The 17,153-nt window shown below is 49.4% G+C and overlaps 5 protein-coding genes across 5 annotated transcripts; 2 read left to right on the forward strand and 3 right to left on the reverse strand.

The window, feature by feature from the left end:
* Window positions 1–307: 307 nt before the first annotated feature.
* I303_102670 (uncharacterized protein) lies at window positions 308–4,117 on the reverse strand (the record flags this gene model as incomplete). Its single annotated transcript, XM_018406022.1, has 5 exons — window positions 308–851; window positions 972–1,883; window positions 1,944–2,854; window positions 2,915–3,523; window positions 3,641–4,117. The coding sequence occupies 5 exons, from the start codon at window positions 4,115–4,117 to the stop codon at window positions 308–310; spliced, it is 3,453 nt and encodes a 1,150-aa protein (XP_018264516.1).
* Window positions 4,118–6,160: 2,043 nt separating this feature from the next.
* I303_102671 (uncharacterized protein) lies at window positions 6,161–7,874 on the reverse strand (the record flags this gene model as incomplete). Its single annotated transcript, XM_018406023.1, has 6 exons — window positions 6,161–6,232; window positions 6,290–6,497; window positions 6,564–7,108; window positions 7,181–7,311; window positions 7,395–7,714; window positions 7,807–7,874. 6 exons carry the CDS (start codon window positions 7,872–7,874, stop codon window positions 6,161–6,163), a joined length of 1,344 nt encoding a protein of 447 aa, XP_018264517.1.
* Window positions 7,875–8,365: 491 nt separating this feature from the next.
* On the forward strand, window positions 8,366–11,553 carry I303_102672 (translation initiation factor IF-2; the record flags this gene model as incomplete). Its single annotated transcript, XM_018406024.1, has 5 exons — window positions 8,366–9,507; window positions 9,589–9,633; window positions 9,697–10,299; window positions 10,395–10,963; window positions 11,084–11,553. The coding sequence occupies 5 exons, from the start codon at window positions 8,366–8,368 to the stop codon at window positions 11,551–11,553; spliced, it is 2,829 nt and encodes a 942-aa protein (XP_018264518.1).
* Window positions 11,554–12,151: 598 nt separating this feature from the next.
* I303_102673 (uncharacterized protein) lies at window positions 12,152–13,750 on the reverse strand (the record flags this gene model as incomplete). Its single annotated transcript, XM_018406025.1, has 3 exons — window positions 12,152–12,541; window positions 12,626–12,701; window positions 12,774–13,750. The coding sequence occupies 3 exons, from the start codon at window positions 13,748–13,750 to the stop codon at window positions 12,152–12,154; spliced, it is 1,443 nt and encodes a 480-aa protein (XP_018264519.1).
* Window positions 13,751–14,700: 950 nt separating this feature from the next.
* I303_102674 (uncharacterized protein) lies at window positions 14,701–16,329 on the forward strand (the record flags this gene model as incomplete). Its single annotated transcript, XM_018406026.1, has 5 exons — window positions 14,701–15,215; window positions 15,304–15,466; window positions 15,532–15,927; window positions 16,020–16,080; window positions 16,193–16,329. The coding sequence occupies 5 exons, from the start codon at window positions 14,701–14,703 to the stop codon at window positions 16,327–16,329; spliced, it is 1,272 nt and encodes a 423-aa protein (XP_018264520.1).
* Between the last annotated feature and the right edge of the window lie 824 nt (window positions 16,330–17,153).

Raw genomic sequence — 17,153 nt, forward strand, 5'->3', positions numbered from 1 at the left:
GTAAATTGTCGACCATATGCATGATTAATCTGTTGTAATTCATCGAACACCTTATACATATATCATACTCTACTGTACCGTGATGTACTTGTCTTTGTTCGAGATAACGATATATCGTATCAACCCACCAACCATGCACATTTTATCAAATCATAATTATCATTATAATTCGCGATTCCACTATTCAGAAGCAACTATTGATACTCTACTCTGACTTCTACAACATCGCGCGATTGCGATTGCGATAGTCGTCAGCTATCGAACAATTGAAAGTCTAAATCTGGACACTCGGCGACTACGACTACGACTACATGCCCACTACGATCCTCTCCCAACCTCCGACCCACTCAGGTTCTCGAAGCAAGACTTCGAAGTTGATCCCGCCTTTCCGCATCTCGTCCAGCCAGATCAAGATATGCTGGATATAAGCACTCGGTTGTGGTTGCTGTTGTGCCGGCTGCGGGTGTGCTTGTCCAGGTGCTGGTGCTGGTGCTGGTAATGATCCAAGTGGATGAGTGGGTTTCTGAGGCGAGACGGATGGATTATTCGAATGTTTCTCATTAGATCGAGGGGAAACAGATGATGGGTTTTCGTTGATAGGCGATTTCGGCGGATCTCCATGTTCATCTTCATGACCATGAACATGACCATTACTATGGCTATGGCTAGGATTGCGCGAGTGATTCGATGGTTGGCTGTGAGAATGAGAATGAGAATGGTGTCTATGCTGTTGATGATGATGTGGCGACGACTGCGCTCGAGACGAATCAAGGGGTATGGTAGTCTTCAATGGGGACAAGCCCGATCCCACGCCCGTCCCGTCTTTCATTAACGTCGAAGTCGGTGGTAATCTGATAAGACATCCACACACAGTCAGATCAATTAGCTTTTGAGCACAGAGATCGGAGACGGACAGTACAGTACAGTACATCACAGGGTCAGCAGACGAATGGGTCGGAAGTCGGACTTACGGTTGAAGGGGTAAATCCACCTTAGCTATCAACTCCCTGATCACCCCTACAGCTTTACGGGCGTATGTCAACCCTTCTCCAGGGACCACATTATCCAGCAACTCGTTGGCTTCTGCCAATCCACCTCTCATAGATATCCAATCATTACTCGACATGTACCCTTTCGATCCTTCTTGGCCTGTTACGCCGACACCCAAGTTCGCGTTCGCGTTCGCGTTGACATGTTTCTCCACGTACATGATCAACGCTAGCGTAGCTGCATTCTCGAAGATGACCATAGGGTTGAACATCCTGAAACTCAATTTCGGATCGAGCATCTTTGATGATCTTTGAACTCGCAGACTCGATAGACACACTTGAGCCAAAACGTTTCTTCTTCCAGCGTTCACATCCACGTTCGCGTGCAGAGGAGCCTGAGCCTGAGACGGGAGACCGGAACTTGGCTGTGGCTGTGGCTGTGGCTGTAATTGTGGTTGTGGGACAAGGTATCCTAGCAGGTGTGTTCGATGCACGCCGATCCGATACGATAGAAGGGTTGAATGTAATCTGATACGATGAGCAGGGAGGTACGGATGAGACGAGTCGAAACGAGTCTCCGTCAAAGGAAATAATTTGAGGTAAGGGGGTAAAGCGTCTTGAAAAGCGTCCAAGGAAGCGTCGAATCGCAGAACGAGATCATGCGGTGTGTTCACTGCTGAAATCGTGGCGAACGAGTCCAGGATTGGCGTGATCCTGCGGGCCAGGTGAGTATGGATAAAGAGGGCTGTGCATGCTGTGGGAGCTACTTCGGTCGCATGGGCTGGAAGTTCACGGACGTCAGGCCGAAGTTGATAGAGCTCGCTTTCAGCCATGGGAGAAGGCAGATGTATCCCTTGATGGGCGTCCATAATGGTATATGGGAATGAAGTCTCGCTATGAGAGTCACACTCATCAGCCACAGTGAGGATGATAATACTGGAACAGCGGACTTACAAGGAATGTTGTCGATCAGCGACATATAAAGACCACATGACCCTCCTTCGCAGTTCTCTTTCACCCTGAGTCAGTCCTTCCCATTCTTTGCCCATGCCTAGAGCTTGGGCGATTTTGACGGCTTGAGCGAGCCACATGCCCGATAAAACAATCTTGTCTCTTCGGTGTCCTAGGGTGCAGAATCGATACAAAACCAATTTGAGCATGACAAGCATAACACTTGGCGGATCAGCCTGCTCGGCGATTTGAGCAGCCACCAAAGCCAGGTCAAGATATCGTTGATCAAGCGGAGTAGGATCAGTCATCGAAGCAGGTTGACAAGCTATGATTTTCGATAAGGATCTTGGGAATTGCGTGGTACCGCTATTGGAGCTACCTCCTACTGAATTTGCGTAGACTTGACTTGCAAGCAGTAATTTGCTGGTCTCGTCAGGTAAAATCCTCAAGGATGTAGCCAGAAAGACAAAGGCATTCGCTAATGTGGTGGCGTCTCCAGCTTGAAATCTAGTGGATCTTCTTTCTAGTAGACCTTTGAAATCGTCCATATACTGTGGGTGAAGTAGAGAAATACCTTCAGTGAGGAAAGGGTCGCTGAAAAATGTGTTGAACAGGATTTGTTGCATTTCCGGAGACGGCAGAGAATTCGCCAAATTCTGCAAAGGGGTAGAATATGGATCAAATCGTGAAATGTCGGGGCGATTTGTGAACGGGAGCGCGGAGGTACTGGTAGCCGGCGTAGGAGGTATCAGACCGGCAGCCAGGGAAGATCTGCTATGATATTGATGACCAGCTACAGGCCTCGGAGCCATTCTAGAGAAATTTGGCTGAGCGGTAGTGGTAAATGCTGAAGCTGGAACTGAGGGGACTGATTTCTTCTTCTTTTTCGGTGGTGCAGTCGCCAGGTCAAGAAGCTGCAGCACCCAAGTCAGATGCAAGAGCGAGCCTAGAATTACGGAAAGCTTGGCACTCACTTCGCCTGATAGATCATCATCGATAGCCATACCTCGTTTCTTCTCCTTGTCCCCGCTTTCCAAACTGCCCTCCTGATCGGCATCATCATCTTCTAATTCATCGATCTCTTCGGCTTTACTGTTCGATTCTTCCCCCACCAAGGCAGCCAGCTCACCATTGAGAGTCTCCTCCTTGTCGTTATCTTTCGCCTCTGCCGGCTTTTCACTGCCCTTCTGATCGTCCTCCGAATCACTGTCGAATCCAGCCGCGATCCGCTCCCGCCTCATTGCGGACTTCTTTCGCTCCGCACTACTGTTACTGTTACGATCATTGGCGGTAGTCGATTCCGCAACTTTCCATTCAGGTCCAGCTGAATGGCCGTTCTGGGAAGGTTGACCATATCCTACTTTCAACGGTGTTGAGGTGTTCGAAGCCGGCACAGGCATGGTGTACTTAATAGAGGGATCATGCGCGTTGACAATTGTGACACTCATGGGACGTTGCGGTTGAGACTGAATTTGTGCAGATGCCGAAAATGAGGAGCGACGATAGTGATCGGCTTCCTCGGCATATCTGCACGATTGACCTTTTCGAACACACGAGGAGCACGCAGGTCGCTGTTGGTCGCACTGACAGGGGCATCATGTGACTGGTCGTGAGCACGTATCTTTTACCTGTTTGAGGCGACCCTTCATGCGCTCGGATCATATAGTCGAAACGGGAGGTTGTCAGGCCCATAGACTCACCTTGATCTTCCGATGATGACACATCTCGCAACTGCTCTTCCTGCTCTTCCCACCACCTGCAGCTGAGCCACCGCCACCTCTTGGGCTGGGGGAATGTGCTGACCTCGAGCTGGAAGCTATCGCCGAGATAGGCAAAGCTTTCATGGAGGAGCTGGTCAATAATGGGGTGTTCCCATTATTAGGTGTGAGAACCGTTTGCGACTGGCGAGACTGTGGGTACTTCGAGGTCTCAGTGGCGATCGGGACAAGACTCAGGTCGTCATCTTGAAGCTCATCTTCCTCTTGGCCTATCTCGGCGTCTTCTCCAGCTCCTACAGAGTTCGGCCTCGATGTTCTTGGCGTGAGGGAAGGTGAGGCGGCGTGAACAGATGGGGCAGAGGACGACGATGTCAATGATGGACGGAGAGAGTCTCTAGGCAGCTGGCTCTGCGCGGATGTCAAGGAGGAAGGGATAGGAGAGGCTGTCAAGGAGGCCATAGTGAATCGTACGGTGTCGTATGTGGTAGTAAAATTGCTTGTCTGTATTGTTTCGTATGCTCGATGGTAGCTGACGGTTATAGGGGTAAATTACAAGAAGGATCAAGCAAGTCGAGCGACTCGTGTTCTCTGTGATGGGCGATACGACGCAGTGTGCTTCTCAGCAGCGTCGTCGTCGAATGCTAGTATGGAATCAATCTAAGTTTATACCGGTAGTCGTAGTCGTACAGCTAGTCGTACTTCATGTTTCATAATTCGTGCTTCGTGGTGCGTGTCTCATGCGATCTCTCCGAGCTTTTTCATCACCTCCGTCTGTGGAATTCGTCTTGTGAGTCCAATCGATGAAAGGAAGGCGGGCCAGATTTTTGGTTTTGACCTTCGTTTGCGGAAGGAAATGCGCGAAGCCTTGAGGTGATGAGAAGCTGCACGAGCGAGATGTTGTGTTTGTCGGGAGGCTGGTATGTATCATTCGATGCACGGCGGCGTCGTTGTATCGGTGTAAGTTATAGTTGACTATGTATCAGATTAGATCAAATCGAAATGTATATCTAAACCTGAAAAGAATGGGAACTTCGTAATCTTCAAAAGTCTGCACCGGTGGACTACCTCCACTTTCCCAAGTTTCTTCACTAAATTAAGTGCAAGGTAAGTTGAGGCAAGACCGAATCGAATATTCAATTCAGTGGAATCCAATGAGAATATGCCGGATGATGGATGGATGGCTGAAGAAGATAACGATGTCGGTGATGGAGAGAAGGATGACGATGGGAAAGGCTGATCAAATCTAGATCTTGGCCAGGGGTACATCTATGCAATTTGCCATTGAAATTTGGTATGATTTTGATTCCTGATTATTCGGTTGCTCGGTTCCCCTTATCGCCGTCGTCACGCTCACGCTCACGCCCTTGCATTCGCACTTCCCGCATCAATAAAATTCGCATGCATCGGTCCAAGGCTATTGCGCAGTCCTTGCCCTGCGCATGACATGCATATGCAACTAAACGGAACGGAGAAGTCATAATCCAATCACCGAAATGGTCGACATGCATGCATCATTCTGCATGGATCATGCGCTGCGGCCTGCTTCAGGTGCATAGCATTCAAAACACGAAGTCTCGCCGGGAGACATGAAGCACAGACTTCTTTTTTCTCTCCGTCAGCCCGAGTTTCTCCATCAACGTCGGATCGGGTTTCTCGGTACCGATTAGATCGACGCTGATGATCTGACATATGGACGTGTCAATGTTGCGATGCGAAAAGATCTCCCTATCATCATTTGCAAAGATCTGATGATCTTTCGCTATCTCGTAAATGGCGCTTGCTCACGGGTGAGAAAGAACGAAAGAAGCACGCTCGGAGGCAAGATGTCTCAAGCAGTAGTACGCAAGTCCAAGCAAATCCAAGATCAAGTGCGCATGCATGGGCACCGCTCGACTCGGATTCCGCTTATTTTCGACTACGCATTTCCGAAAGGACGCGGGAGGCGATCACGCAGGCAGGCAGGTTTCACTCGAATTTCAATCCAAAACACTTCCCATTACCCCTGATGGCGTCGATCTAGCGTATTAATTTCCATCGACTCCGCCGCAACACCACTCACCACGCACATTGAAATGACTTTGTTCCGATCGGCGCCGCGTATAGGGAAGCTCATCTCCCGAAAGTACCTCCGTCATCCCTTATCAGGGTCCTAGCGCTGCGGCCGATGCAAAGCTAATGCACTGCTTACTTTCCATCCAGGCATCCGATTCTCTGATGCTCAAATTGCTCTGGTGCTGAAATCGCTCTGCTCAGGTCAAACGATACATGCAATCACATTGAACACAAACTTCAAACGATGCAGAACCACAATCTTACAATCGTAGATATGTGGGGTATACGATATGAGAAACAATTGAGTCTGAGTCTTCTTCTTCTTCTTTCCGTTGCGGCCTGCTCCTACCTACTTCCAACTTCCATCATCCGAAATGTATATCCTCTATCTCCTTAGATAATACCACTTTTACGCCTGAGGTGCTTACTGCCTGCTAGCTAGTATGTACCTTACTTGGCGGAAGCGAAACCGACGGCGTTTCGACCGAGATCGTAGACGGTGTAGTATTTTCGGAGGAAGACCTGTGTGTACGCAAATCAGTAAAAAGACACGCAGCAGCTCATGCGTAATGCACTTACGTCACCAACGATCCAAAGAGGACCCATAGGAGCAGGGATATCCATACCAGTGAAGGATGAGATACAGGTTCCACCAGCGTTGAGAACGTAATCAGAACCATCAAGGGTGTACGATTTACCAGCAAAGACGAATGAGAGTTGAGGGAGTTTGTCAATGGTGTTGCAGTCTACAGTGTATTGACCATTCCACGACTTTTGAGCACCGATCCTGTAGAGTAGCGGATATTAGCCATTTGTAATGAAAGAAATGCAACATGCAAATCGCTTGACTTACTCCTTGTTCAGCAATTCGGCGACATCGGAAGGCATGACAATCAACGATGTTCCGGTGTCGATAGCAGCACCGGTGTTGGAAAGATCGAGCTGTTCTTTACCGAATTTGATAGCCTCCAGCTCAGTCTCCCAGTACCCCTTTCTCCTGACGGGGACGTAGTTGAGTTTACCGGTGAAGGCTGAGTCATCGATACCACCGAAGATGGCTTCACCTCCGTCTTCATCGGAAGATCCCAATCGGAAGGAGAAGACAGGCTCATCAAGGAGTCCTTGGGCGAGCATGTTGTAGAAGGGAGGTACGATGTGGTTGACCGAGATGGTGTCGTAACCCAAACCGAGGATACCATCGAATTTACCGAAAGCAAAGGCGAGTCCGGGTTCCTTGGTGGCTTCAGCAAAGTCTTGGTGCTTGATCGCCAGGTCACCGATGGTGACGGTGTCCTGGGAGACGAAACCTTCCAAGGATCCGGATCCGTATCGGATAGCGAAATCAGTTCCGTTCTTCTTGTATGTGGATGAGGCAGAGCTGTCGTATTTGGCATGTAACTATATGACGTGATCAAAAGAGTCAGGATGAAGTTCAAAAGGAGGACAAGGGATATGTTCGTTAGGACTTACGAAACAGGCGATACTGGAACAGCTGACTCCCGGGACCCAAAGGTTGGAGGAACCGGTATCTAAGACAACCTTGAAGCTCTGGGGAGGGGTACCGATGGTGATCGGAGCGAAGTATTGAGCATTCATGTAGTCTAGAGACAGGCGTCAGCGCTTGATTTAGATTCGATCGGGAAGATCGAGGCATCGCGACGTCGAATCAAATGAGTCAACGTACCGGATAAAGGAACTCCGTGGCCACCTTTAAGAGTTCTCTTCTCGTTACCTTCATGTCTGACCATCTGAGCCCAGAATCTCTCCCGGTCCTCATCGCTCATCTCGTGGTGTTCGTGGTGATGGTGATGGTGTTCCCCCTTGGACTTTCGTCCGGAACCACCGAAACCCATGAGGGGCTTTTGGCCGTTGAAGAACTCTTCATGGGACAGACCGAGATGCTTGTGTCTGAGCCACTCGGCTTCTTGCTCGGGCGATGGTCGGACGCTCGATGCATCGGGAAGCAGAGACGTGGGAGTAAGAGGGACCTTCTCGAGTTTCATTCTGCATCAGGTATCAGCAAATATGCAAATCAGCGTCAATGTCAGTGCGGGGTGGCAACGATGACGCGGCCGAAGGAAATGAGCGACACTTACCGGTGAACGCCTGCTTCGACCGAGGAAGCGGCTGCCAAAGCGGCACATAGGATAGCTGCTGTCTTCATTGTGTATAGCAGCGATGATCAGGCGGTAAAGTGGGTAAGAGGTAACGATAGTATGAAGAAGAGGTTGAATAGGCTGAGGGTGATAAAGGTAACGGTTATAAAGGCTGGTATTGTTGCAGAGTGAGTATGGATGGATGATCCGATGTGGATGTATGCATGTATCACTCAACCGGGTAATTATCATATTATCGTCCTACCACGTAACCCCGCAATGGGGAATTGCCTCTTCTCACCCTCACTCACCCTGCATTGCCTAATATGGGTCTGTGGCACTAACGCATTTACCGCATGAGCATGACGTCAAACTGTTCCGGCGGTCTCCGCACATCTACATCAGCGCTATATGGTAAACCCAAACAAATACTTTTTTGGATTCGATTTCTGAGCGCGAACTTCCAAAATAATCTGATAACTGTCCAAAATGCAATCACATGAAATTCAAGCTAAGGTGACATTCATAGTGAAAGCAGGCTCAAGATTTCTCCACTGGAATGGCTTTGATCGCTCCGATCAGCTATTGTAGATGTTGCAGAGGCGTCCTGCACACCGCCTCATCAAGCAGTCGGCGGACCTTCGCTTCGACTTCATACGCCTCCGCCGAGAGAAATGAGGGCTTCAAGCTGCCCTCGAGGGACTGGTCCGTCAGACCACCTCAGCAAGGCTCAAATGGGGCAGACGGTCCGAAGCGCGGACAAAGGCCAGAGAGGGGTCCGAGGAGAACGGAAGGTCGTCCCAACGAAGGCAGGCAGTCCAGTATAGGTGGATCAAGCAATAACCGAAAACCGCGGCCGCCATTTCGAAATGATCGTGGCAGTTCCGCTCAATCGGCGAACAAGTGGGGAGCCTCCAGAGGATCCCCCAGAGAGAGCGAAATCAATCTGACATCTGGCTTCGGGCTTAAATCTGCGAAATCCAAAACCGATGATAATACTGCTGGAGTGGGTGGTCTAAGAGAATTGATCGAGAAAAGCAAAAAGACAAATAGGATCCAGCGGGTCCCACAGCAGAAAAGTAAAGGATCAGCGGCTTTTAGTGATTTGCTAGGCGGCAATTCCACTTCCGATAATTCTGCCGCACAGTCATTTAAGGAGAGATCAAGCAGTGTGCCGGACGGCGAAAGGGGAGAACCTCCTTCAACAGGTGATGATGCATCCGCATTAGCGGAGGATAGTAGTGATATGGATGAATATGGCAGGAGGTCACTTGGATCACGAGATAGGAGACATAGTCATGCTCGACGAGAAGGCGGGTCTTTGTTATCTAGATTAAGTGAAGAAGAGGAATTAGCATTACCTTCAAGACCGCATCATAACCATAAACGAAACCCCCATCCGCCGCCATCGACCAGCAACTCAAATGACCAAGTCCCCCGTAAACCGAAAATCATCAAGCCCAAAGTTATGGAACAGGAGAAACAAGTTTACATCCCTCGAACGATCAGCGTAGCCAACTTAGCGAAAATCTTCGGTGTGAAATTGTTCCATCTCCAAACTAGGATGTCGAGGTTGGACATGTCTGAAGATCAACGGCGATCGGACTATCTGCTGAATGCAGAACAAGCTTGTGACATTGCGATTGAGTATGGGTTCGATCCGGTAGTGGATGATGAAGCTAGTTTCGATATTTATCCTGAGTAAGTCGGATTCGCCATTTCTGCGTTTTTTTTTACCCCCGATCACTGCGAATTCAAGTACTGATACAAATTCTTATATAGTCCTGAGACTGCAGACGGAATCGAACATCCTCTGAGGCCTCCAGTGTAAGCTATCTCTCGCCCATATGCCTCGGATCGATCAGCTTATGAATGCTTGCCGTGCTGCAGAGTGACTATAATGGGTCATGTAGATCACGGCAAGACCACACTCCTCGACTCTCTTCGTCATACTTCCGTAGCAGCAGGCGAGGCGGGCGGCATAACCCAACACATCGGAGCCTTTTCTGTACCCCTTTCTTCCCTTCTTCCCGCTGGATCACTTGCAAATTCTTCTTCACCATCAACAATCACCTTCCTAGATACCCCAGGACACGCCGCTTTCACGGCTATGAGAGCACGGGGAGCATCAGTCACCGACATAGTCGTACTCGTCGTCGCTGCGGACGATGGTGTGATGCCTCAAACTAAAGAAGTCTTAGAACTGGTGAAATCCGAAGGGGATAAAGTCGGATTGGTGGTTGCTATCAACAAGTGCGATAAACCAGGAGTCGACTTCAACAAGGTGAAATCGGCTCTTGGTGCTGAGGGTATACATCTGGAAGAGGATGGTGGTGATGTCCCAAGTGTAAAAGTTAGCGGGCTGGCGAAAATGGGCTTAGATGATCTGGTGGAGACGTTATCCACCCTGGCGGAAATAAGGGATCTCAGAGCTAGGAAAGAGGGTAAAGCGGAAGGTTATGTGCTGGAATCAAGGGTCGATAGAGGTAGAGGGTGAGTTCAGTCATTTTAGCAGTCACGGCTATCTCCATCCTAAGCATATATGCTGGATATTCGTATGTGATTGCTGAATCAAGTGGGCTTGGTAGAAACGTTGCTACGGTTCTCATCACCCGTGGTACCCTCAAGACTGGATCGTCCATTGTGGCTGGCCAAACATGGTGTAGAGTCCGACAGATGCAGGACGATAAAGGAAAGCCCATCAAAGAGGCATTACCTGGCCAACCGGTCTCTATCACCGGTTGGAAAGAATTGCCGTCCGCAGGTGATGAGTTGCTGGAAGCGATCAAGGGGGAAGATGAAGCGAAGAAAGCGATCAATAACAGGAAACGAGATGAAGAGAGGAGGAGAATGATGGTTGATGTAGAACAGATCAATGCGAAGCGGAAAGAAGAGAGAGAAAGATTAGAAGCTGATGCGCTGGCTGCTGAAGCCTTAGAATCGGGCGAGTCCACCTCGGAAGGGGGAGCGGCAGTGAACAAGGAAGAAGAAAAGAAGATATTGAGATTAGTCATTAAAGCTGATGTGAGTGGGACGGTCGAGGCTGTTGTTGGATCTCTGGAGCATATAGGCAATAAGGAAGCGGGAGTGAAGATTATACATACGGGTGTAGGAGAGGTATCGGAGTCTGATGTGGCGTTGGCTGAAGCTTCTGATGGTGAGTATTCCATCATGATAATTCTGCCCAGTACGCAATTTGCGATTAGGATTACGTCTCGAGCTGAAGGGAACTCGGACGCTGATGAATGAATGATATCTGATATACTATATGATATAGCCACAATCATCGGGTTCAGCGTCAACGCTTCTCGATCAATCCAAACTCTGGCGAAATCCCAACAAGTCTCGCTGCAACTCGAATCGGTGATTTACAGACTGATCGATACGGTCCGAACGAAAGTCGCTGGTCTCTTACCTCCCAAAATCGAATATTCAGTCAAGGGCGAAGCTGTCGTCCAGCAATTATTCCAGATCAACATCAAACGCAAAGAGACAGTCACCATTGCCGGGTGCAGGATGAATAACGGAGTGATCAACAAGCTGGAAGGTGTAGTCAGAGTCTTGAGGGGTAAAGATAGAGAAGTGATTTATGAGGGAAAGATTGAGACGCTGAAACATCTGAAAAAGGAGGTGTCGGAGGTGAGAAAAGGTATGGAGTGTGGGATTGCCCTGGAGGGGTTCACTGATATCAAGGAGGGCGATGAGATTGTCACGTATAACAAGATTGAAGTGCCGAGGGAATTGTAAGGACTCGGCTCAGGTCAAGTACGGCAAGAGCAAAGTGGTGTAACAGATAGGGCATACGATGACGAAGGCATTAAATGTCATCATCAGATACATAGCATAGTTAAGCATCGCATCGCATCGCATTACTACATATCGCATGCATACACCATCGCATCTCATCCGAATTGCTTCTGTGTTCTTACATTTTCGGCTGACCGGCTCGGCTGTACACGGACATGGTGCATAATGCGATAATTATATCATTTGACAGTCGATGTGTGGCGATGGAGGCAGGCCATGTTCAGTACAAGTACAGGGCAATAGATATCATTATAAGACAATGAGATGCAATGACAGATGACAGATGACAAATGATGTTGAAATAAATCGTCCGTATCATGAATGATGAATGTCCTCAGCAGATCGTACGCTCGCTTTTCTTCCAATTGTCCCTCATCGCCGTCCCTCCCCTATCAATGGCGCATTCCTCCCTTTGTCTTCCCTTGAGATTTCCCTGCGACTCTAAAGTCCCCGCGTGGCTTATTGATCTAAGGGGACGTACGCCCACGCCTACGCCTACGCCTATCCGCACACCTTCCCTCTGGTTCTTGCCCCGGACTTAGGCCATGCCCTTATATTTCTTAACCCCGAAATCCTTCATGAGCGGCTCCAACCACTCTGCCCTAATGACCAGCTTCTCCGCAAACTTGCCTTGGTGCCTCGTATACCTCTTCATCGCACTAGTCGAGGGATACAACAGCCCCTGATACGCACCCACATACGCTGGGGGACAGAACTTCCTCGCTTCCAGGTAATCTACCAAGTTGACATGTGCATGATCTTTGAGTAATTTCCTAGCTTGTGTGAGGGTTTCGGGAAGTGGGTGTTTCTTAGGAACGAATGGACCGATAGGTTCAGGTGTAGTTTCCCGGGGTCGAGGTGGAGTGGGGACGCAGACGATGGTCGGTAAGTCCGGTAATTCGTCGCCTGCCAAAGTGACTAGACCGAGCTACAAGCGTGTGATCAGTCGAGTCAGTATACCTCATTTGACTGCCTTGGCATGGCATGGTAAAGGAAGAGAAAGTGGACTCACCTCGATGCACAGGGATTGCCATAAACGCAATTTGTTGGCTTTGATGGTCATGAAATTCCTGGGATCAGAGAGGAAGCTACGTTGACGCCGACCAAACGATGAGTAATGAGCGCTTGATTTCCTCATACAATCGGAAAGAGGCACTCACCTGTCAATTGACGATGCAGCGTCCTCGGCACTCATAACACTCCCTCCGTATCTCTTGGAGGGCGGAGTACCTAATTCACTCTCCATAGGCGACAGCTCCCCATCTACTTCGTCTTCCTCCTCGTCCAGGATATGCGACGCTCCGTCCGCCGAATACTCCGACATAGTCTCCACTATCACCCTGACGGGTGTTCCAGATCGACTTGTCTGCGCTGAGGATGTAGGTGACGTTGTGCGTCCATCTATATCTGTCAAAAAGTCAAGCTCTTCATCCACCTCTGACGCCTCTATAGCTAATCCTTTGTTCTCTGCTCTTCGTCTGGCTTTCTTCCCTCCTCTACGTGTTTTACGTTTCACTGAGACTCTTTCACCCTCGGAAACCTCGACTTCCCCGGCACTCCTTGCGCTGCTTTCCTCAGTATTCATTGAGAACGTCGATGTGGGACGTGGAGTCGATGGTCCGGCTATCGGTGTTTGTTCCAATAAAGTAGATCGGAAAGGCTGTTTCCCCTTGGGTGTGAAAGGCATGTTCGAGCTGTCCTCGTGCGATGTCGGATTCGATGAGGCAGAGGCAGATGAAGCGGAAGATCCCCAGGTTCGGTTAGATGGTATACCCATGGCAGCTCTCTCCTTTTCCCCTGCTACGAGCTTCTTCTTCCTTTCCCTCCTTTTCGCTGACGAAGACTTCCCGCCTAAAGCTTGATTGCTAGCATCGTTGGTTGCACATGACGAGATTGAAGCTTCCATGCTCGACAGAGAGAGTGATGAAGCTTCTTGATCTCGAGCGGGATGTTGAGGCTGCGGAAGGAAGACATGTTCGTACTCGTCGGAAGAAGGAAGACTGTCGCAGGAGGAAGGGTAAAGCAATTGCGAAGCGGAAGACGCTCTTCGAGATGATTCTGCCCCAGAAGAGATCGAGAGGACCTCCATGGAGGACAGAAGGGAGTAATCGGACCGCGGCGAGCTCGGTGATGACATCTTCAGGAGAGGCGGGGAGGTTATACCAAGGAACGCGAGAATGGGATTTGCGAGCTGACGGATTTCTTTTCGCTGATGTCGATTTGAATGTCGTTGTGGACTTTGAGTTGTCGCCATGAGACCGAGACAGCTGATTGAGCTAGAACATTGCAAGTAGAGACTAGCTGCTTTGAGGAATGTTTGGCATCAAATTGACTCTGAATCAGGTGGGATTCATGTTATGTGAGGTATGGTCTGTCGGATGGACGATATTTCTGGCATGTGTTTACAGGAATCCTCATCCAGCCACCCTCCACTTTCCTTCACTTGTTCAACAACAAACAATGATCGGCATCTGCCGCCCATAACCGGCTTTTCTCGTTCCGATCAACCACTTCTCCATTTGCCAAGCTGAGCACGGTGATGATCATGGATGTCGATTTCGTCCAGCTACAACCCAAGGAGAATTCCCAGGGAGTCGAATTGGACCCCGACCCCTTGTCGTGATGACATGTTTCACATTCGACGTTCCGGACGACCCGTGAAAATATATCGCGCGCCGCAGCAAACGCATCTGAACGACGACATCCGTCGTCAAGGAGCTTTACTGCTGACGGTCAATGCTCTCCTCAGCAATGGCTTGGTATACATAGCTATCTTGGCCTATCCTCATCTCGTGTACACGATCGAATCCTCTTCTACTGACCTTCCTGGTGATGCTGACTCTTCTTCCCTTCTTCTCCATCTCAATTTCTGCTTGTGATTGGATTCTCGCTGTCTGGTTTTCTCGCTAATAACATCGTACTGTTTATTGTCGCTCACTGTATACACACCCTGGCTGGTCGAGGTCACATCTCAAGATATTCAAATTTTTTGGAACCGAGATCGACATCAGAACCAATCTCGCCATTGCCCTGTGATCTTTGGCGCTGCTGTCAATGAAGTTCTCGCTGATCTTCTGCATTTTACCCATGCTCACCTCCGCCATCCCTACCCCTGAAAATAATCCTAGTTCCGATGCATCTCCCTCTTCCACTGATTCATCGATCTCCGAGCCTTTCAACCCATTTGCACTGCTGGACACCATGGCGACCGACTCAGGCCCAAACTCGGCGATCCGAAGATCACGGGTCCTACGGTCAGTCAGAAGAGGCGATACCCCTCTTAACGAGGATACCCACAAATACAAGCGAGGAGTTGAACTCGGTCTTGGACATTTCAGCGGAGTTGAAGATAGAGGAAGGCATATCACAGAACGGGGATCTGGAAAATGGATGGCTGAGAGGATGGGGAAAAGACAGGATCAAGCTACAAGCGAAGGGGCAGGAGAGGGACAAGGGGGCACGAAAACCTTATCAGTCGAAACTCAGACGGTTGAGCTTGAGAACGGAGCAAGTTTACCCACTTCTCTCTTCGAGGACCCTACCGGAGGACAAGCTCAATTGAAATTGTCCATGATGTGGGAGACGACCAATGAGTTCGAGACGTAAGTTGGGCGAACTCGACCTCCCTGTCAGTCAGGCACGTCGTCAAGCAAAAGCTGATGGGAATCACTTTGAATTTGACATTGATAGGTCTGTCGGTAAAATGACGGAGAAATGCCTTATACCCGCCGACGACCCATCTCAGAGATTCTGCGAGACATTGCTTGATGGAGAAATCTTGGGTGGTACAGGAGATGCCGTCCCTCTTGCTGCTGCTTCTGCTTCTGCTTCACCTGCATCGACCACTGCCGAAGTAAATGTCATTTTTCGTCGTTATAAGGCACAATACATCAAGAGCTGACTTCTGCGTTATCATAGACATCCGTGACAGCAATTGCTACAGCCACAGAGGCCGGCATCACCTCCTCTCCAGCGTCCGAGGGGACCAGTGTCACCGCTGAATCAGCTCTAAGCCCGGCGGAGACGTCTTCATCAGGCGAGTCCCCCTCTGCATCTTCTGCTGGGGTTGAAGGTACCGCATCCGCATCGGGGTCATATGTCCCTCCTACCACTCTCAGCGACGTCCCTACTTCTACCGACAACGTACAAGCGACAATCTCTCCCACAGACTCGGTCGCTGCATCACTTACCGCCTCGGCTGCTTCAGCGGACAGTGCCATTACTGGCACTCCAGTCATCAACTTCACCGTCCAGCCCATCGCTTCTGATACAGCTTCCACTGCAGCTGCAGCGGCCGCTTCCGAGGATGCTGCGGTACGTCGTCTTGTCTTTGTTTTGCTTCTCTAACGTGAAATAGTTACGAACTCTGAAGCTAACTTTGCTTGAATCCGGTTGTACGCGTATAGACGGTAAGTATTCCTGGTCAACAATTACAAGTCCTTCCCATCGGTCTTGGTGTCTTTGGTGGTGAGTCTAGCAATGATCCTTCTACTTATCGGTACATGTTACTCGTGTCTTGCATACTGCTTCGCGATGTAGCAGAAGTGAAGCTGAGCTGATTCGGATACATGATTTACAGGTCTAGCAGGTATAGCCATCTTAGTCGTCTTGTACGTCACCTACCAAAGGAGAAAATTCAAATTGCAATTCAGGTCAAGGAAGCTGGCTGAGACAGCTGCTCCGATGGGCACGGGCGGATCGTATGGATCAGCTTGATCAGCTTGATCGTTTCTTCTTTTGCGGCTTTACTTCTTATCTTGCCTTGCACAAAATTCTTCTGTGCAGAAGAATATGTCGCTCCGCGTTCCGGTTTTGAGCCACAAGTCGCATCTTCGTCTCTTTGAGGTTTGCCGATTTAATCGAAGCAGCTATGTATCCTGGACATTCCTGATCATCCTCGCCAGTTCCATCTGTATGCATGCCCTCTGTCCTGGGCACTGCACACGAACAGTGCAGACAAGCAGTACAAGCAGTACAAGCAGTACATGCATGCCGATGGTGCATGCAGTGCGTGTAATCATGGCTGGGCGCCAAGGACAAAACCAAAAAATTAACGGGTCTCGTCCCGGGATTGAACCGAGGACCACCCCCAAAGTTTTCGTATGATTGAAAACCCTAAGAGGGCATGCTACCACTGCACCAACGAAACAGGCAACTGCCTTACGAGCCGTCATCCGTTGGAAACGAAATTTGACAACACCTATATAGCTTACATCAACATCGGCCGGTTTCCAAGCCTTTTGCCATCAGGATAATAAAGCATTTCGAGTCATTCATGCTGCATATCGACGCCTGACCTGCTTAGACGATGTACATGGTCAAATTTTCCAGAGGCGATGCATAGGTACGCACCTGCAGAATCCGAACCGCATCGAATTTACCGAATCTTTCGGACTTCGTTAGAGAATAGCCTTGTAAGTGAGACCAGAAGACCAATATTACGATAAAATCCCTTTAAATTCAATGTTGAGACGTCATTCTCTCTTGCTCGCTCCTCCACTATCCATGTCCACCGTTGTCAACTGACCGAAAATAGTAAA

This window comes from Kwoniella dejecticola, chromosome 3, assembly GCF_000512565.2.
Source record: "Kwoniella dejecticola CBS 10117 chromosome 3, complete sequence".
Taxonomy (NCBI): Eukaryota; Fungi; Basidiomycota; class Tremellomycetes; order Tremellales; family Cryptococcaceae; genus Kwoniella; species Kwoniella dejecticola.